The sequence below is a fragment of the Diorhabda carinulata genome, chromosome 9, assembly GCF_026250575.1.
Source record: "Diorhabda carinulata isolate Delta chromosome 9, icDioCari1.1, whole genome shotgun sequence".
NCBI lineage: Eukaryota > Metazoa > Arthropoda > Insecta > Coleoptera > Chrysomelidae > Diorhabda > Diorhabda carinulata.
The window spans coordinates 11,436,623-11,452,160 of record NC_079468.1 but is presented as its reverse complement, the minus strand read 5'-3'; the positions used below and the strand labels follow the sequence as shown (position 1 = coordinate 11,452,160).

The following is a 15,538-nucleotide window of genomic DNA, read 5'->3' as shown; positions in this document are numbered from 1 at the left end:
ACATTACATTGGTGTCAGAAGTGGAATAGTTTCAATAAATTAGAAGAAAGACATTACAATATAATCCAAAATAAAATAAGTTCATTTTCCAATGCAGCTGATCTATTCATAGGAAAATAATGTTTTCAATTTTTGATTATATTGTTATGTCTTCCTTCTAATTTATTTAAACTGTCCCTCTTCTGACACCAATGTAATGTTTTTTTATGTATTTAAACTATTTTTATTCAATAAAGTGGCCTGAAGATAACATCTTGCGGTTAAAGTCAGCAAAGGCAATAGCGTTTCTAATTCTACCGAAGCATGGTACTCGTATATTGTTGTTTTTCATGTTAATGATGTATGAGAACTCGTTTGGCGTGCAAAGTTTACTTGCAGGTTTTATCCTGAAGTGTAAGAACTTATCATAATAGGAATGAACATTTTCTATAAGCATGGAAAGGATCGGAATTTTTCCGTTTGCCTGTCCAACCCATCTCAGAAGTTCCTTGAACTAAGAGTATCTTCCTAGTTTTACCTAGAGTGACCAGTCAGATTTGTAGTTCAACAACTAAGTTCAGAACCCACTGGCTCTGATAAATTGGAAAAAGTTCGGATTACTGAACTTTTTAAAGAAGTAATGGTGTAGATAGTATTCCTTGTATGGCTTAGGAGTGAGTCTTGTTATTCAACAAACATCTTAGTAAGTTGAAGCAGAGTACTCCTACAATCTGTTTTTCAACTTTTTCTGTAGCAAAATAGCATTAATTATGCGGTTTCTGTTTTAATATGTGCAATCATCACTGTAAAATATGACATGATTATGAGTGTTTCCGTGAATTTTTCTTGCGATGAATTCGTATAAGATGGTTGCTAATTCGTCTGTGCTCTGACCAAAGATAGCACTAGCTATCCAAGGTGTCAAGATTGAATAATTCGCAATGTTCACCTCGTTTTTGTGCTGTGTTACAAGTTAAATTGGAACACCGTGATTTTCACTGCTCATAGTCTAGTTTACACTTCACAATACTTGAATAACTATTTAAAACAGAGTACTCATTTGTTGAAGTAACATGCATTTTGTGGAGCACCTACAAGATGTTCCAAGTGAGAAAACGGTCAAAAAATACAAAATCTACAAGGTACTCACACTAAATCTTGGGAGCAGCTGATATAGGTGGTTTCTGCTGTTGTCTATAGAAAGCAGCACTGCACTGCTTATTTAATATTTCAAAGCTGTTTAGTGTAATATACGGGGTTTTACATCTAATACGCAAATTTTGCACCAAGCCATTGAAATATCACCTAAAAATTTCAAATTTTACCAATTCTAAGTGTTGTTGTCTTATGCGGATCAAGTACCATTACTTTTGAAATTTCTTGAGAAAACCTAAGAATATGAATCGGCATAAATAAAGAAGTTCTGTTTTGATTTTGATTAAAAATCTTAATTAGGCTCCGCCATATTCTAATCCAATCTAATCCAACCAATTATAATATAACCAATCCATTGTAACTCATTGTAATAGAACGAAGTCCAATCCAAACTCCGAACTCGACCATGATGCCAGGCCTGTTATCTGATATAGTTTGCCAGATGCGCCGGGTTTTTTTGGATTTCGTTAGCTCATTTGTTTTTGGTCTATTTACATTTTTGTAGCTGTTTCCATGTAGACAATTTCTAAATTTCTAAGCAGTCCTTTTTATGATTGCGGCGAACTAGAGATTTCCAGAAAATCTAAGATTCTAGAAAGTTAGATAGTATATAAAACTCTAGCAGCCAGACAGTGCTAGTGAACAATTTGATGTCATAGTGAACACATCGGGCTAGATTAAAGTAAATTGAACGGTGTATTTACATAAATTAATGTGTTAAACATTAGTGCATTATTTAGTAATGAGTATTAGTGAATAGTTTAATGTGTAAATAAATTACGTAAGTAAAATACACTGTGTATAAACATCCACTCCGGCGTTTTGTGATTAGAAACTGTTTAAATACATAGAAAGAACATTACTTTAGTGTCAGGTGTAGAGCAATATAAATTAATATGGGTAAGAGACTAGATGACCTGAAAGTGACGGAACTAAAAGCACATTTGGAAAATCACAAGCTGAAAACGTCAAGTAAGAAGAGTGAATTTCGGTGATTTCTGCCATGAAGGACGATATTTCGACTATGAAGAAAAATATTTCTGCTAAAAGGGATGAAAAGATATCGACTATGAAGAATGATATTTCTGCTAATATTGACGAGAAGATTTTGACCATAAAGAACGATATTTCGACCATGAAGGTCGGTATTTCGACTATGAGGAACTATATTTAGGTCGATATTTTATTATTGGAAATGAACATTGCCGCTGATGTCGAATGAAGTTTCATCACTAAAATCGGATATCGAGAATAAAATTACAATTATTAACGTAAAAATCTAATTGTATATCGAGTATAAGACGATAACAATGATAGAGATGATAACGATGGGAAACAAAATAGGAAAATCAAGGAGTTAGAAAAAAAGATTCTAGGACACAAGACACCCCAGCAAAAGAACAGTATTTTTGCAGAGTGAAGACATAAACATTTTACGCTAAGACATTGTAAACCAATTATGTGAAAAAGTCTGAAGCAGCCATTAAAATAAATAATTGGTTCGTAAAATCAGCTATCGCACTGCGAGGAACCTTAGTTCTCCACACGATACGAAAGTGATGACTTCAAGCAACTGAAAAAGTGGTTACATATGCGATATGGTCACGAACATCTAAAACACCTGAAATGGACAATTCGCTTGATTAATAAAATGCTAATTGAACAAAAGTACCTCAACTTATTCGCGTCAAAATTAAATTCTGGAATTAGCTCTTAATATCAATCAAAAAATTATGGAGCTGGTATATAACGGAGATATATTGCATAATTACGAGTACATGCATCAGCATACTGTCGCTCATAATTACAGCTGTGCTTTCCTCAATTTCCGTTCAAATAACTCAAAAACTAGATTCAATACAAATAAAGCCAATTGAACATGAAGTGAAACAAATGTTAACGAAAAGAGTATATGAAATAATACAGTGTTGTGAGTTTACCCAATTGGTTAGAAAATACTGAAGACAACATTTTTCATCATGATTCGTGTTTTACTATGATTTTTACGGATTATGAAAGAACGTGAAATAATTAATAATTAGCCTATTACCAGATCAAAATAATGTCCGATTAAGTTTCATCATAATTCAAATCAGAATCTTAAACTATTTAAATAAAATTCTTTAAAATAAAACTCGAAGATAGCCCCTCTCAAATTATTTGAAAGCAAAGTATGATGATTATGAGATTTCAGCTATATATGAAAAAACACTATAAATATTTTGTGATATTCTTATTGAACACACTTTACACTGACATTATATCAAAACTCACAATATCTAATATATGCTTCAATAATCCAGTTATCTTTTTCAAAGGCTAAAGATTATTTGTAGGGATAAGCATGACTTTTTATGTTCAAAGAGTGTTAGTGTGTACTAGGGAAAAGTGGATTCAGTAGTCTAATATTAGATTTATGTTTTCATATTAATGATAATAGTTACGACAGTGTTTGGTGTATAATATCTTTCATAATCTGTCCTCAATATTACAGCTTAAATTTTTTATTGATGAACTTTATACACTGGAAGATTTTTTTAGCGAAAAGAAAGGTACAATAGATAACTAAAACAATAGCTGAAGCCTAATCAATAATTTTTAATACCGATAACAAAGCCTCTTTCTCAACGTATACAATCACATCAGCGTCATTTCTCCATAAAACATTAGTTGGAGTGTGATTATTAATCATACAAATCAATCATGAAACTATTGATAAAAATTGTTTGACTTGTCTCTTCCGAACTTATATGACAAACACAGGTTGCAAGTTTCTAAAAATGGCAGAGTAAAATAGAGATTTGTGAAAATAACCAAATAACTACGAAGCTGTCAATATCACGACTTTCAATAAAGTACAACCTACTACGCTTTATCAAAAGGTCTCTTGAAAACAAGAACTATTTCGCAAATCCATAAGAACCATATAAAGGCAGACAATAGTGAAATGAATCAGCGTTGGACAATAAAATTTATCAATAGTATTTAATGGTCCGTAAAGAGTTATAAAACTTATAATTAATTGGTACATATCTACAATTACTTGGAAAATTTGAGCTTTGAAAGAAATAGAAATCAAATAATTTAAGAAGTATCTCTGAAAATTATAACTAATGAGGATAAAAAGTTTATTGAAAAATCGTGAAAAAAATCGTACTCTGTAAAAATTGCATCAAGATATGCAGCTAAATTGTGATATATATTAAATATAAGCCAAAACAACAATTCAAATAATTTTGAAATGTGCTAGTTGGACGAAATTAGGCAAAACAAGATCATAAAGTTGAGTATTGATGGAATAGTGACCTTAGGGTATTTGATTGAAAAATAAGGACTATCATGAAGAAATTAATCCAATAAATTCTTGAACAATGCACTCTGCTACAGTCGTGTGGTGACTATTAACCTCGAAGGTCAGAAAGTCGAATATGAACTAAGTTGAACTGGCACGAGGACAAGGTTGATAGAAACCAAAATTATGTTCGTAATAGTATTAAACAATTTAGAATTAGTTATTATTTATTTAGGAATTCACATAAACCATCAAGGAGTGAAATTAAATAAAGCGTGAATTGTTTACTATTCAACTAAATAAACAAAGACTATGAAAGAAATTTTATATATTAATGCATCTAAATGTTCTTGATTTTAGGTCTTTTCTGTTTTAAAATAAATTAGTTTCTTTAATAATTTTTCAAAATCAAGAACATTTATATATATATTAATGCATCTATATATATATTATTATTGCTGTCAACTTTCAAACAAGATTTGTGTTATTGCTGTTTATTATATTAAAATAGCTTAGATTTGATAATTATTGAATATGAACGCCTAGCACATTAAGCACATAAAACTCTGAAATCGCTTTATCGACTACAAGCCAAGGTGAATTCTTTTCCTCATAATACTTTGTCAATAAATTTTGAAAAGTTATGACGGAAACTAAAACTATCAACATTATGGTAGGTACTCGATGGTAGGAGTACCATAATTATCCATAATTATTAAAAAAGGTGTTGATATCTGAATATACGCAAAACTACACACATTTTTTGAAAGAAAATAGGAAAAAATATTCCTTAACGTTACTGAAAAAATTCAAAAATTTCTAAAGAATGCATCCGATGAAAAGTTTTGCTGATGAAGACATATAGAAAAAATCCTATAGAAAATGGAGTTTTTGATTTCAATTTCAGGGTGCTGCCCTGAGAAGTTCCTAAAAATTTCACAGTCACAAGAAAAGTTTCCAAAAAATGCAATGGAAGAGACACAGTTTTTAAACTTAAAAAAAATGCTTCTTTTTTCCTCTTTTCTTAAGACTGAGTCTTGTTTCATATTCTATCCAGACTTTTGAACGAAGTATATTTTTTTACTTTTTGAACAATATGCATGTAGAGAAAATCAGTTTCAACTCATTTTGTGCAAAAGAAATGACAATATTCACGAAAATAAGTGCAATTTATAAACCTTTCAAGGAAGTTTTTCACACCCTCGAGGATTGTTTTACAGGGCTAGATCGTCATTTATAACATTCACACTCTTTTGAAATTTGTCACATTCGTTTATGTGCTATACTATTTACCATGTATTCAATCGGTAAGTATGTACTCATAGTTCACATAATAAAAGTCATCCATGATAGGTGAAAATTGCACGAAATCGTTAATTTTGTGTATGAATAATGAAATTGCTTGATTACTCAAAGCACTTAAAAATATTTGAAAATATGAATGGAATATCAGCATAACTGAATTCTTACTATATCTTATGTTTTATGAATGTTTCACAAATATATAATGCGATTAGAATGGAATTGTCTTTTATCAATATTATATACGGTTGAGGTAGATCAGGAAATTTACTTCGAATCATAATTTAAGAAAGGTCCTTATAACACATTGGATGAAAATTATGTGTTAATTGTCATCCAACGATATCAGTTTCTAGTGAATCCTGACAATCATTATGAGAAATTTACAAATTGGAGTATCGAGCCATCATCAAGTACCTTTATTTAAAAGGGTTAAGAGGTAAGCAAATTTACGAAGATATGCTTAATACCCTTAATAATCAATGTACTGCAAATTGTACTGCAAGCTTCAAAAAAGGTTAATTTTCCAATGAAGATGAGGACCGATCGAGAAGGCCAGTTTATGTGTCAATCCCCGAAAATATCGATGCAGTTCATGACATGATTTTATCAGACCGTCGAATTGGGCTAAATCGGAAATCTGAAGCACTGAATATTTCATACGAATGCGTTCATCATATAGTTTACGTCAATTTGGACATGAGGAAAATTACTGCAAAATGAATCCCCAAATGTTTTAATGTTGACCAAAAGCGTGCAAGGGTAGAAGCACCGCGTTCGATCTGTGCTCGATTGGAAAACGATGTAGACTTCTTAAACCGAGTTATTATTATGGATGTGACTTGGGTACATTTCTAAAATCCAGAGCTTCGTGTCCAAAAATCTGCTGGAAAAGTTCTTGCTTCAGTTTTTTGGGATTACCATAGAGTAATCATGATTGATTTTTTGGATAACTGGAGATCACTATTCGACATTACCATTACAAACCACTCTACGGGAAAAAATTAAAGAGAAAAGACGCGGAAAGCTATCCAAAGGTGTTTTGTTTTGCATAACCACGCCCCTGCACACAAATCTCATGTTGCCATGCAAAAAATTCGTTATTTAGGGTTTGAATTACTAGAACACCCTCCTTATTTACCAGATTTGGCTCCGTCCTACTATCATCTCTTTCCTCAACTGAAAAAAAGTTTAGAAGATCGTAAATTTTCTTCCAACAAGGAGGTAATAAAAGCTGTGGAAGTCTGGTTTGCAGAGCAAGAAGAAACATTTTTTTTGAAAGTTCTAGAGACATTGCAGGTTCGCTGTGATAAATGCATTAAGAGAAGAATATGTTAAGTAATAACATATTTTGACAATGAAATGTTGTTTGGTTATATAGTAGTCTAAGCATTTTTCAATATATCCTCGTAAACCCTGGTATACCAAGTAACTTTGTCCAGTGTTACTTCTTATCAGGTTTTTCAATATTTTGTTATCAGAATTATCAGAATCAGAAAATACTTTTAAAGATCGAATGGCAATAAGGTCTTCAAACTTTGTACTGAAAGTGGATGCACGCATGAAAGGAGATCCAAGTGGTGCTGTACCTACAAGCGGAGTAATGACTTTGACTGAAAAATTTCTGGGTTAGGGCTGAACAATTGTTACTGATAATTACTTCCCCACTGTAGATTTTGAAAATACATTATTAGATATGAAAACTCATCTTATGTGTACAATCCGCTACAACAGAAAAATTTATCCCAAAAAGGTTATAAAGAAACATTGAAGAAGGCTGAAATTGTTACCAGAGAAATAGATAGAGGAATTGTGGTATTGAAATAGAAAGACAAACGAGATATGCCTAATGATTTGAACAAAACATAGTACAGAATCTGCGGATTTACAACGCAAAAGCAGCTAAAAAGTGATAAAAACTCAAATGGTCATTAAGTTCAATAAAAGTACAACCTCGATCAACAAATCAAATCAGATGTCGTGATATCCAATGGCATTAATTCAGCATAAAAGAAGGACGATAGAATAAGAAAGAACTGTTTAAAGAAACACCAGAACAAAAAAAGCCAGGTTAAGAAGTGGTGACATTTTGAGACTGTATTGAAGAACCTTATTTCTGTTTGCCTTGCTTTGACAAGTTCCATAAAAATTGATAAATTTGATGTAATGTGAACAGTTTTGTTATTAAATAAATTTTAAAATAACAATTTAGTATTATTTATTTCATTTTAAATTTAGTTGATGTAGATACAACTGTCTGCGTAAGGAATATGGCAGAACAAGAAATACGTCTTCTTCAAGTACTTGGTGGATACTCGGAGCAGAGAATAGAGCAGCAGCTACATCCTTATGATTACAAATATAGCAACTTTAGTCAACGAATTAATAGGTTACCATATTCTATCTGGAAATTGAAATGAGGATGTGTACCTGGATTTTCTAGATACTCTCTTATCCAAGATATTAGAAGATTTAACCCGAAACTAGCAAAAATATATTTCTTATGCACGCTGGAGCTCCACCGAAATTTCATAATTCTCAAAAACGATTGATTAGTAGAGGCGTAGAAGGTCCAATTTATATGCCTCCTCGCTCGAGCTAATTCAACTTATTGGACTACACAGTTTGGTCTTATCTTTAAAAAAATGTCTATGCTGTAGAGTAAATTCACGTCAAGAATTGGAATACAGAATTCAAGCGTCACTTCAATGACCTCATAGATTATTCTCAATGGTTCAGAAAATCAATGTATTCTTTAGAGAAAAGGATAGACTCTAATTGAATTTTATCTAATATTTTATTAGTCTTCAATCCAATTTTCATGATACGATCCGTGTAACTACCTCTATGAGAGTCAGATGTAAACATATAAATATAAAATATACATATACGTATAAAATATATATACGTACAAAATTTCATTACAATGTTACCAGTAATTTTGACAAAATCGATCAGATATGTATAAATTTTTTTCTTCGACGCAAAGCCCAATTAATTCTCAGCTTTCTACCTATCCTAGAGATAGAGTCACCTTTCTTGAAATAGCCTCGGTACAAGCCGAGAAATTATTATTTAACATGTTTTATAAAATTTAAAAAACTACTTATTCTCCTTTTAAGCATTGAAATGAGACAATAAAAATTTAAATATGGTACATACAAATCAGCTTATAAAAAATAATTCAGAAATAACCAAAATATGTACTAACAATAGTAAATAATCAAAGAATCATACATTAAAACGTATAAAAAAAAGTTTTTCACTCATTAAGTTGTACATAAAACAAAAAGCATTAATATGAACAAAAGTTTTATGGAGTCCAAGCCAAACCAAGTTTATAACTAGATATCAGAGGCCAAATATAGTTATCAGTGAACCACTCAACAACAAAGAATTTAACAGCTTTACTAGATGAATTAAATGAAAAGTCCTATATGTTCCTACTATTACATCAGCTATTCTAAAAATTATCCGAACATTGCGATTGACAGATATATGTATAATATCCTATTGAAATTGCACCGCATATGATGTCCATAATTTCGTACCATCTAACAAGAGATAATTATAAATTTTTTCTATGTATCATACTGACATTCTTCTGAAATTCATTTTTAGTGTCAAAATACCTAAGTACTATAGTGATTGAGTTGTAATAACAATAGAAAAATATATACTCTTCAAAATTTTTAATTCAGTGATAAAATCTACAGTATTGTGATATATTAAATTAAAATTAGAAGTAGGCATCAAAATTGTTTCGTTAATCAGTAGAAATTTCAGTTGCCAGTGCTTAACTTGTACCTTTTAAAATTTATATTCTCAATAGCAAATATTTCTCAATCTTTCATAATTGAATAGGTTTTTTTTATGTGTGCTTTCAACATTTGTAGGAATTACTAGTTCAACTGAACGATTAGATAACTTTGTGCAATTTTGGAGGAAAATCATACATTATACAATCCGTCAAAACTTCAAAATTCAATGTATTAAACTTTGACTATGAACATATTCAAAAAATTCCGTTGTCACCCTTCAATGTACATTACTGAAATAAGTATCATAGACAATAATTAGGCACACAATATATCATATACCAAAATGATCCTTGAAACATAAATATTCATTTTCGCACTAAATAATTCACAACTTTCTAAATTTAAATGGAGGATATTCTGGGTTTAATGATTCGAAGTGCGATATTTTTCATAAAGTAATAAAAATGTACATATAATGATTCTTTTTAATTTCGAGGCTTTTGGTTTTCACAAATAAAGCTTCTGTATTTAATACATAAATTACACATAGATTCAGTTTTACTGAGCAACTATTAAATTTAATGTAAAGTGTGAATATAATAATAAATCGGTTTGCGTATGTATTTTTTTTTCAATTAGACTGATTTATCCTCATTTTTATTGTTATGCAATCACACACTTAGTTAAGAATCGAAGCCGATCCTGTCTAATAGAATATTGCAAAATGTTCAAGTTTAAGCTAATGTTTGGCGATTCTCAGAAATCGAGTTTTTATGATTAGACTTCAACATTTAAATACGGAAGTTCACTTCAGTACTTCACCTGATATGAAAGACGAGATATCCAATCGTGAGAAATGAATATAAATTAGTGGTTGGTGAATAGTGCAATTAAAATATGGATTAGTTAGTAGCGAAGTATAAAGATAAGTTAATGGTAAAGAAATCTAAGGTGTGCTAAAACTCATCAGGATAAACTATAAATAAATTTTTTAAAAACGTAACTAATTACATTGGTATCAGAAGTAGGAGAAGATAAATAAAAGAGTAAAAATGACATTGAGACTACGCGACATAGAACTCACGGACCTAAACGTAAAATTAGAGAATCGTGAGTTGGTAATGTTCGGAAATAAAAGAAACGAGAAAGGAAAGAAAAAACTGGAAAGTGGTAGTTTAAATCCTGAACCATTTTTATTTAAAGACGAGGCTTCCACCTTAATCCAGTCAATCATCTCTGCTACTATGGATAAAAAGATTTCTGATGACGTGATGAATCCATACAAGAATAAGATGAGGATATTGCATGTCTAGTTTGATTCGTTTATCTATCAGCACCAAGATCATATTGGAGTTTTTGAGAGTGCAGCACTCATCGATAGTTTACGAGACCACAAAATACAGAAGATGCTCTATTTATTCTATCATAAGACATTGGTAAATACATGTGGCTTCGGAATATAATAAAGGTAGGACTAGATTTAAACTATTCAATACATATAGACAAAGCATTTCATTTATAAATACTTCCAGTACAAAACAATAATGCAGACGACATCATTCGTATTAATGTGATCTGTTTGCAAAGCATAGAACCAATTACAAGTTATTCCAATAGATGGAGCACTTTCAGAATAATATTTGCGTATTTTTTTCTCGGTTTTTTTTTCTCAATTTTTTTATCTTGTATTGAATCTTATCTATCTGTTAGATTTAATAAAAATTGTCATGAAAATGACGTGAAAAACATTGTGGAAGCTAACAATATAATCACCGTTATAATAATATAACCAAAAGTGTCCTCAACCTTTGAAAAGTCATTTTTCCATTAAATCATTTTCCAATACTTCATCTTGTTGATAGTATTCATAAGATAATACTGAACGTCTGTGAGTATATTTATAGTTGAGTTGTAATTTGTACAATTATTAAACATATGTTAACAACTACCTGAAAACTTTAGATTTCTTTGGTTTATGTTTGCCAATTGTCAAGAAAGCACATTTTATATTGTTATATTTATATCTTTTTACGTAGCTCTTAGAATGAACTAATTTGACTGTTACACAAATGACTTTGTTTTCTACGTATACAATCATAACATTTTTAAAATGAAGAGGTAGTATTTTTTATTACCGGTAATCTATAGAACATTTTTTGAAGCTTTATAATATTTCACATCGGATTCATCCGACAATGAATCTCATGAGATTATCATCACCATTTACTAACTCAAGAGCTCCGCATATTTTGAAATTATTTCTAGGATAAATAGATATTGAACCCAATATACAGTGTTCGTATTCAAGATGAAGATCCCACCACATTCTCGTTATTTGGAAATTTAGATTTGAATTTTTATGCAGTTAAATTTATTGTAATAACTATATAACTGCATTCAAAACATTCGGACATAAATAATGAATGTTTTTCTGTATTATATATCTCATAATTGAACTGTCAATAGCTTTAACAGAAAAAATCGAAATAATCTGATTGTTTGAAAATTGCTGTATAGGTTAACTTGGGACACAATAAATGCGTTAGTAAAAGTAGTAACTTCATAAAATCCATCATAATTCTCACCATTATAATCATCGAATATTATCTTGATAATGCCGAAGTTATATAATTTATTATAGCAATACTTATAAGAAGTTTCGTACTTTGCTTTATTAAACAATGTTTTCACATACAGTGAAGAAGTTGATGATAATAAAAGATTAGAATGTTGCTACTAAGTTGAATTTTTTTCAAGAAAAAAATTCTCAGAATAGCTAAATTTACTACTAATATAGTCTCAAAACTGTAAATACCGGCCAATTGATAATTCCCATTGGCTTATAAATTATAAACACCAGTACCCTCAGGAAATAAATTTCTAGTTTGAATCATCGTATCGAATAGTTGATCCTTTTTCTTCAATGAATCATTAAACGAAAAACTTATGATCCATCATAAGTTTTTCGAATTATAGGGAGCAATTCACAGTCTTCCTTTCAATATGAGAGAGCAAATATTTTCAGCTAAATTTAAGTACTTTATATATTATTCCAGAAATGTTCGTCTTGCTATGAACCAAAAATATTATAAACGCGAAAAACGCAGAGGCAATGCTTTCGAGTTTTGATATCCTAGATATCCCAGCATTATACCGCTCAATTTTCATTGGAATAGGTTATAAAAAAGGTCTAAAAATGGAAAATAGTACCTGAGCAAAATAAAAATGAATTAAAAAATTGATTTATATATAAAGAGTACTTCATCAAATAATCTTATTAAAATAAAATTCCCCAAGTTTCCCCAAATTTTTGTTATAAACACTTGATCATATTAAATTGTAAATGTTTCAACTTATTAATTGTGTAAGAACACATAATATATCACATTAGAAACAAAAACTCAATAACTAAAAGTATTTATTTTGTTATGGAAGTCAGTATATGGGTTAAAATAATATTGTTTTTCAAATAAATTTTTTCAATATGTTCTAAGGAAAGTCCCAAAAATTAACCCATATGTCAACTCCTACTACCCCAGATATAAATTGCAAATTTCAATGAATTATATTTAAAAATATTGCCACTCAGTGAAAATTCGAATCAGAATTCCTAAAATAACAAAAATATGAAAGTCGCATATCATGCCATAACATCTTAATTATATAAAGATAAATCGCTATACGCAAAAATATATAAATATTTAAATAGAAAGGACATTATAGTTTAATTAGCCACTAATATGTCTAATATACAATAACAATAATCACTTTATTTTCACATTCTTCCGAAATAACTCACAGTATGGAATGATAATGTCATAACATCTATCACCAAGTTGTTGTTTCGTGAAAGCTAATGTATGTTGTCAAATTAAAATGATAAATAACATTTCGTTCTAATCCAATAAGTGTCACAAGGAATCCGATAAATCATTTATACTTACTGGATATTCATCATATCTCACGCCTAACTGGTAATCGGGATAATCTTCCAATAATGGCGGTCTGCCTATAGGAAGTCCTTCAGTCGCAACCAGAAGCAACATGTAAAATATCAAACCTCTCATTGTAGATAACCGCGTAATATTCAAAACATGTCACGAATAACAGGCATCAACAAGTTTGAAAGTTTTTGGCGCGCTTTAATTTTTAAGCTTCGAGATGATAATGTGAGGGTGGCGTTAAACTGTAAAGGATAGAATAGAGGAGAGCGGCTTTTAAAGGGGTTGTTCGTACGCAAACGCTATTCGAACATTATTTTCACGATTTCATAAAGTTTGTTTTCATATTTCGATGTCGTTTTTGCGTGTTTCGGTTATTAACCACTCTTGGAGGCCGTCAAAGTTCATTTCTAGTAGTGTAAGTTGATTCGTTAACCCTTTCTACACATGATGTTGCAGAGCATGAAACATTCCAACAACATGATAGTTGAATTAATCCAGTTGAGAAAGAAAAATACATATCTTTTAATTGGCGTTGTTTTCCAAGATATATATATATATATATATATATATATATATATATATATATATATATATTGTTATGGTATGAATATATCCAAAATAAATTATTAAATAATAATAAGATATAAATAAAGCAATAAGTTCAGTTCTGTTATTCGGTTACTTAGAGCAGTTTATCACAATAAAATAAATAACATTCTTTGTATTAAGTTTTGGCCAACACTATATTCTAAATTATTATTTAATTTTGACAAATCCTGTATAATCAAAGAATTTAATCCATAAATTGACAGATAAAAACAGGAGCACCAACTTCAAAAATTTGTGTGACATACCAACATAAATTTTAAGGTTATAAATGATAAAATATAAAAATTTTGACAACTGCAATGATAAAATTAATAACATAGGAATGAAATAAATACAACAAAGAAATTATAGAATAATATTATTTGAATTAAGTCACAATAATATAAAAATTTAGAAATGACAATTTAGTAACTAACTTGTTACTAAACAGATACAGCGGTGTATCTGTTTAATCTGCAAGGCCGTAACAATTTCCAATTTAAAAAAAAAAACTTAAGGTACACTTAAAGTACTGTTCTATTAAGTTTAAGTATTTCTTTTAGTATATAATATTTGAGTTCACATTTCCATATAATTTAGTTTTATGAGTGTAATTATGAGTATGAATGAATGTTTGTAAAATAAAATAATTGTAATAGCCTAGTTAAGAAATTGTATATTTTGAATATTTTATTCATTATAAAGAACAGACACGGTCTTAAAACTATTATAATCTGACCTTATAACCATAACAATTTATCGCAATAAAATTTTTTAATTTGACCTCACAATATAATACCCTGAGAATAAAAAAAATAATAATAACCTAATAAAATAAAGAAATTCAAATAATTATTAATGGCGCCCAAATTAAAATCTAAAATAAAATTTATAAAAATAAACATTACACACTATAATACCATAACAATATATATATATATATATATATATATATATATATATATATATATATATATATATATATATATATATATAAAAAGAAATAACTATTAATTTCTCCAATTCTAAGACCTTTTTTCATATACTTTTGCTGATAAATCGTCTTAATTTTAGGTTTCTTTTAATTGTAATTTAGTTTTAACACATAATTAGCCGGTAAATTTCAAATATATTCAAACGCAAAATACGCGCTTTTTTATAAAAGTAAACGAAAGCACTTGTTAATGAAAGACTTTTTATAATGAGGATTAGGGCACTTACAATTTCTGAATTCGATTATAAATGACAACATAAACAACAAGACAGATAGGAAGACACCACACTCCAAACAATCAAACAAGAGAAAAATACAAAAACATGTACATATTAATTCAGAAATAGAGAACAAATCGACAAGATGTTTTTTTAATATTTCATGATTCGTTAATGCAGTTCTATTTTTTTATCGTATTGATGACCTCTTAGTCACTGATACGTTTGCCCTATGTAGACAGCATCACAAGTAGTACAAGGCACTAGATATATAATATTACTTCATTTCTGATTTCATAATAACA

General features: G+C 29.6%; 1 protein-coding gene across 1 annotated transcript in view; it reads right to left on the bottom strand.

Moving 5' to 3' along the window:
• LOC130898268 (uncharacterized) overlaps positions 1-13,677 on the bottom strand; it is a 65,395-nt gene extending 51,718 nt beyond the window's left edge. The window contains exon 1 of the mRNA XM_057807437.1: positions 13,434-13,677. Coding sequence (XP_057663420.1) covers positions 13,434-13,556 — 123 coding nt within the window. The 5' untranslated portion in view covers positions 13,557-13,677. The remainder of the gene's footprint in view (positions 1-13,433) is intronic.
• Between the last annotated feature and the right edge of the window lie 1,861 nt (positions 13,678-15,538).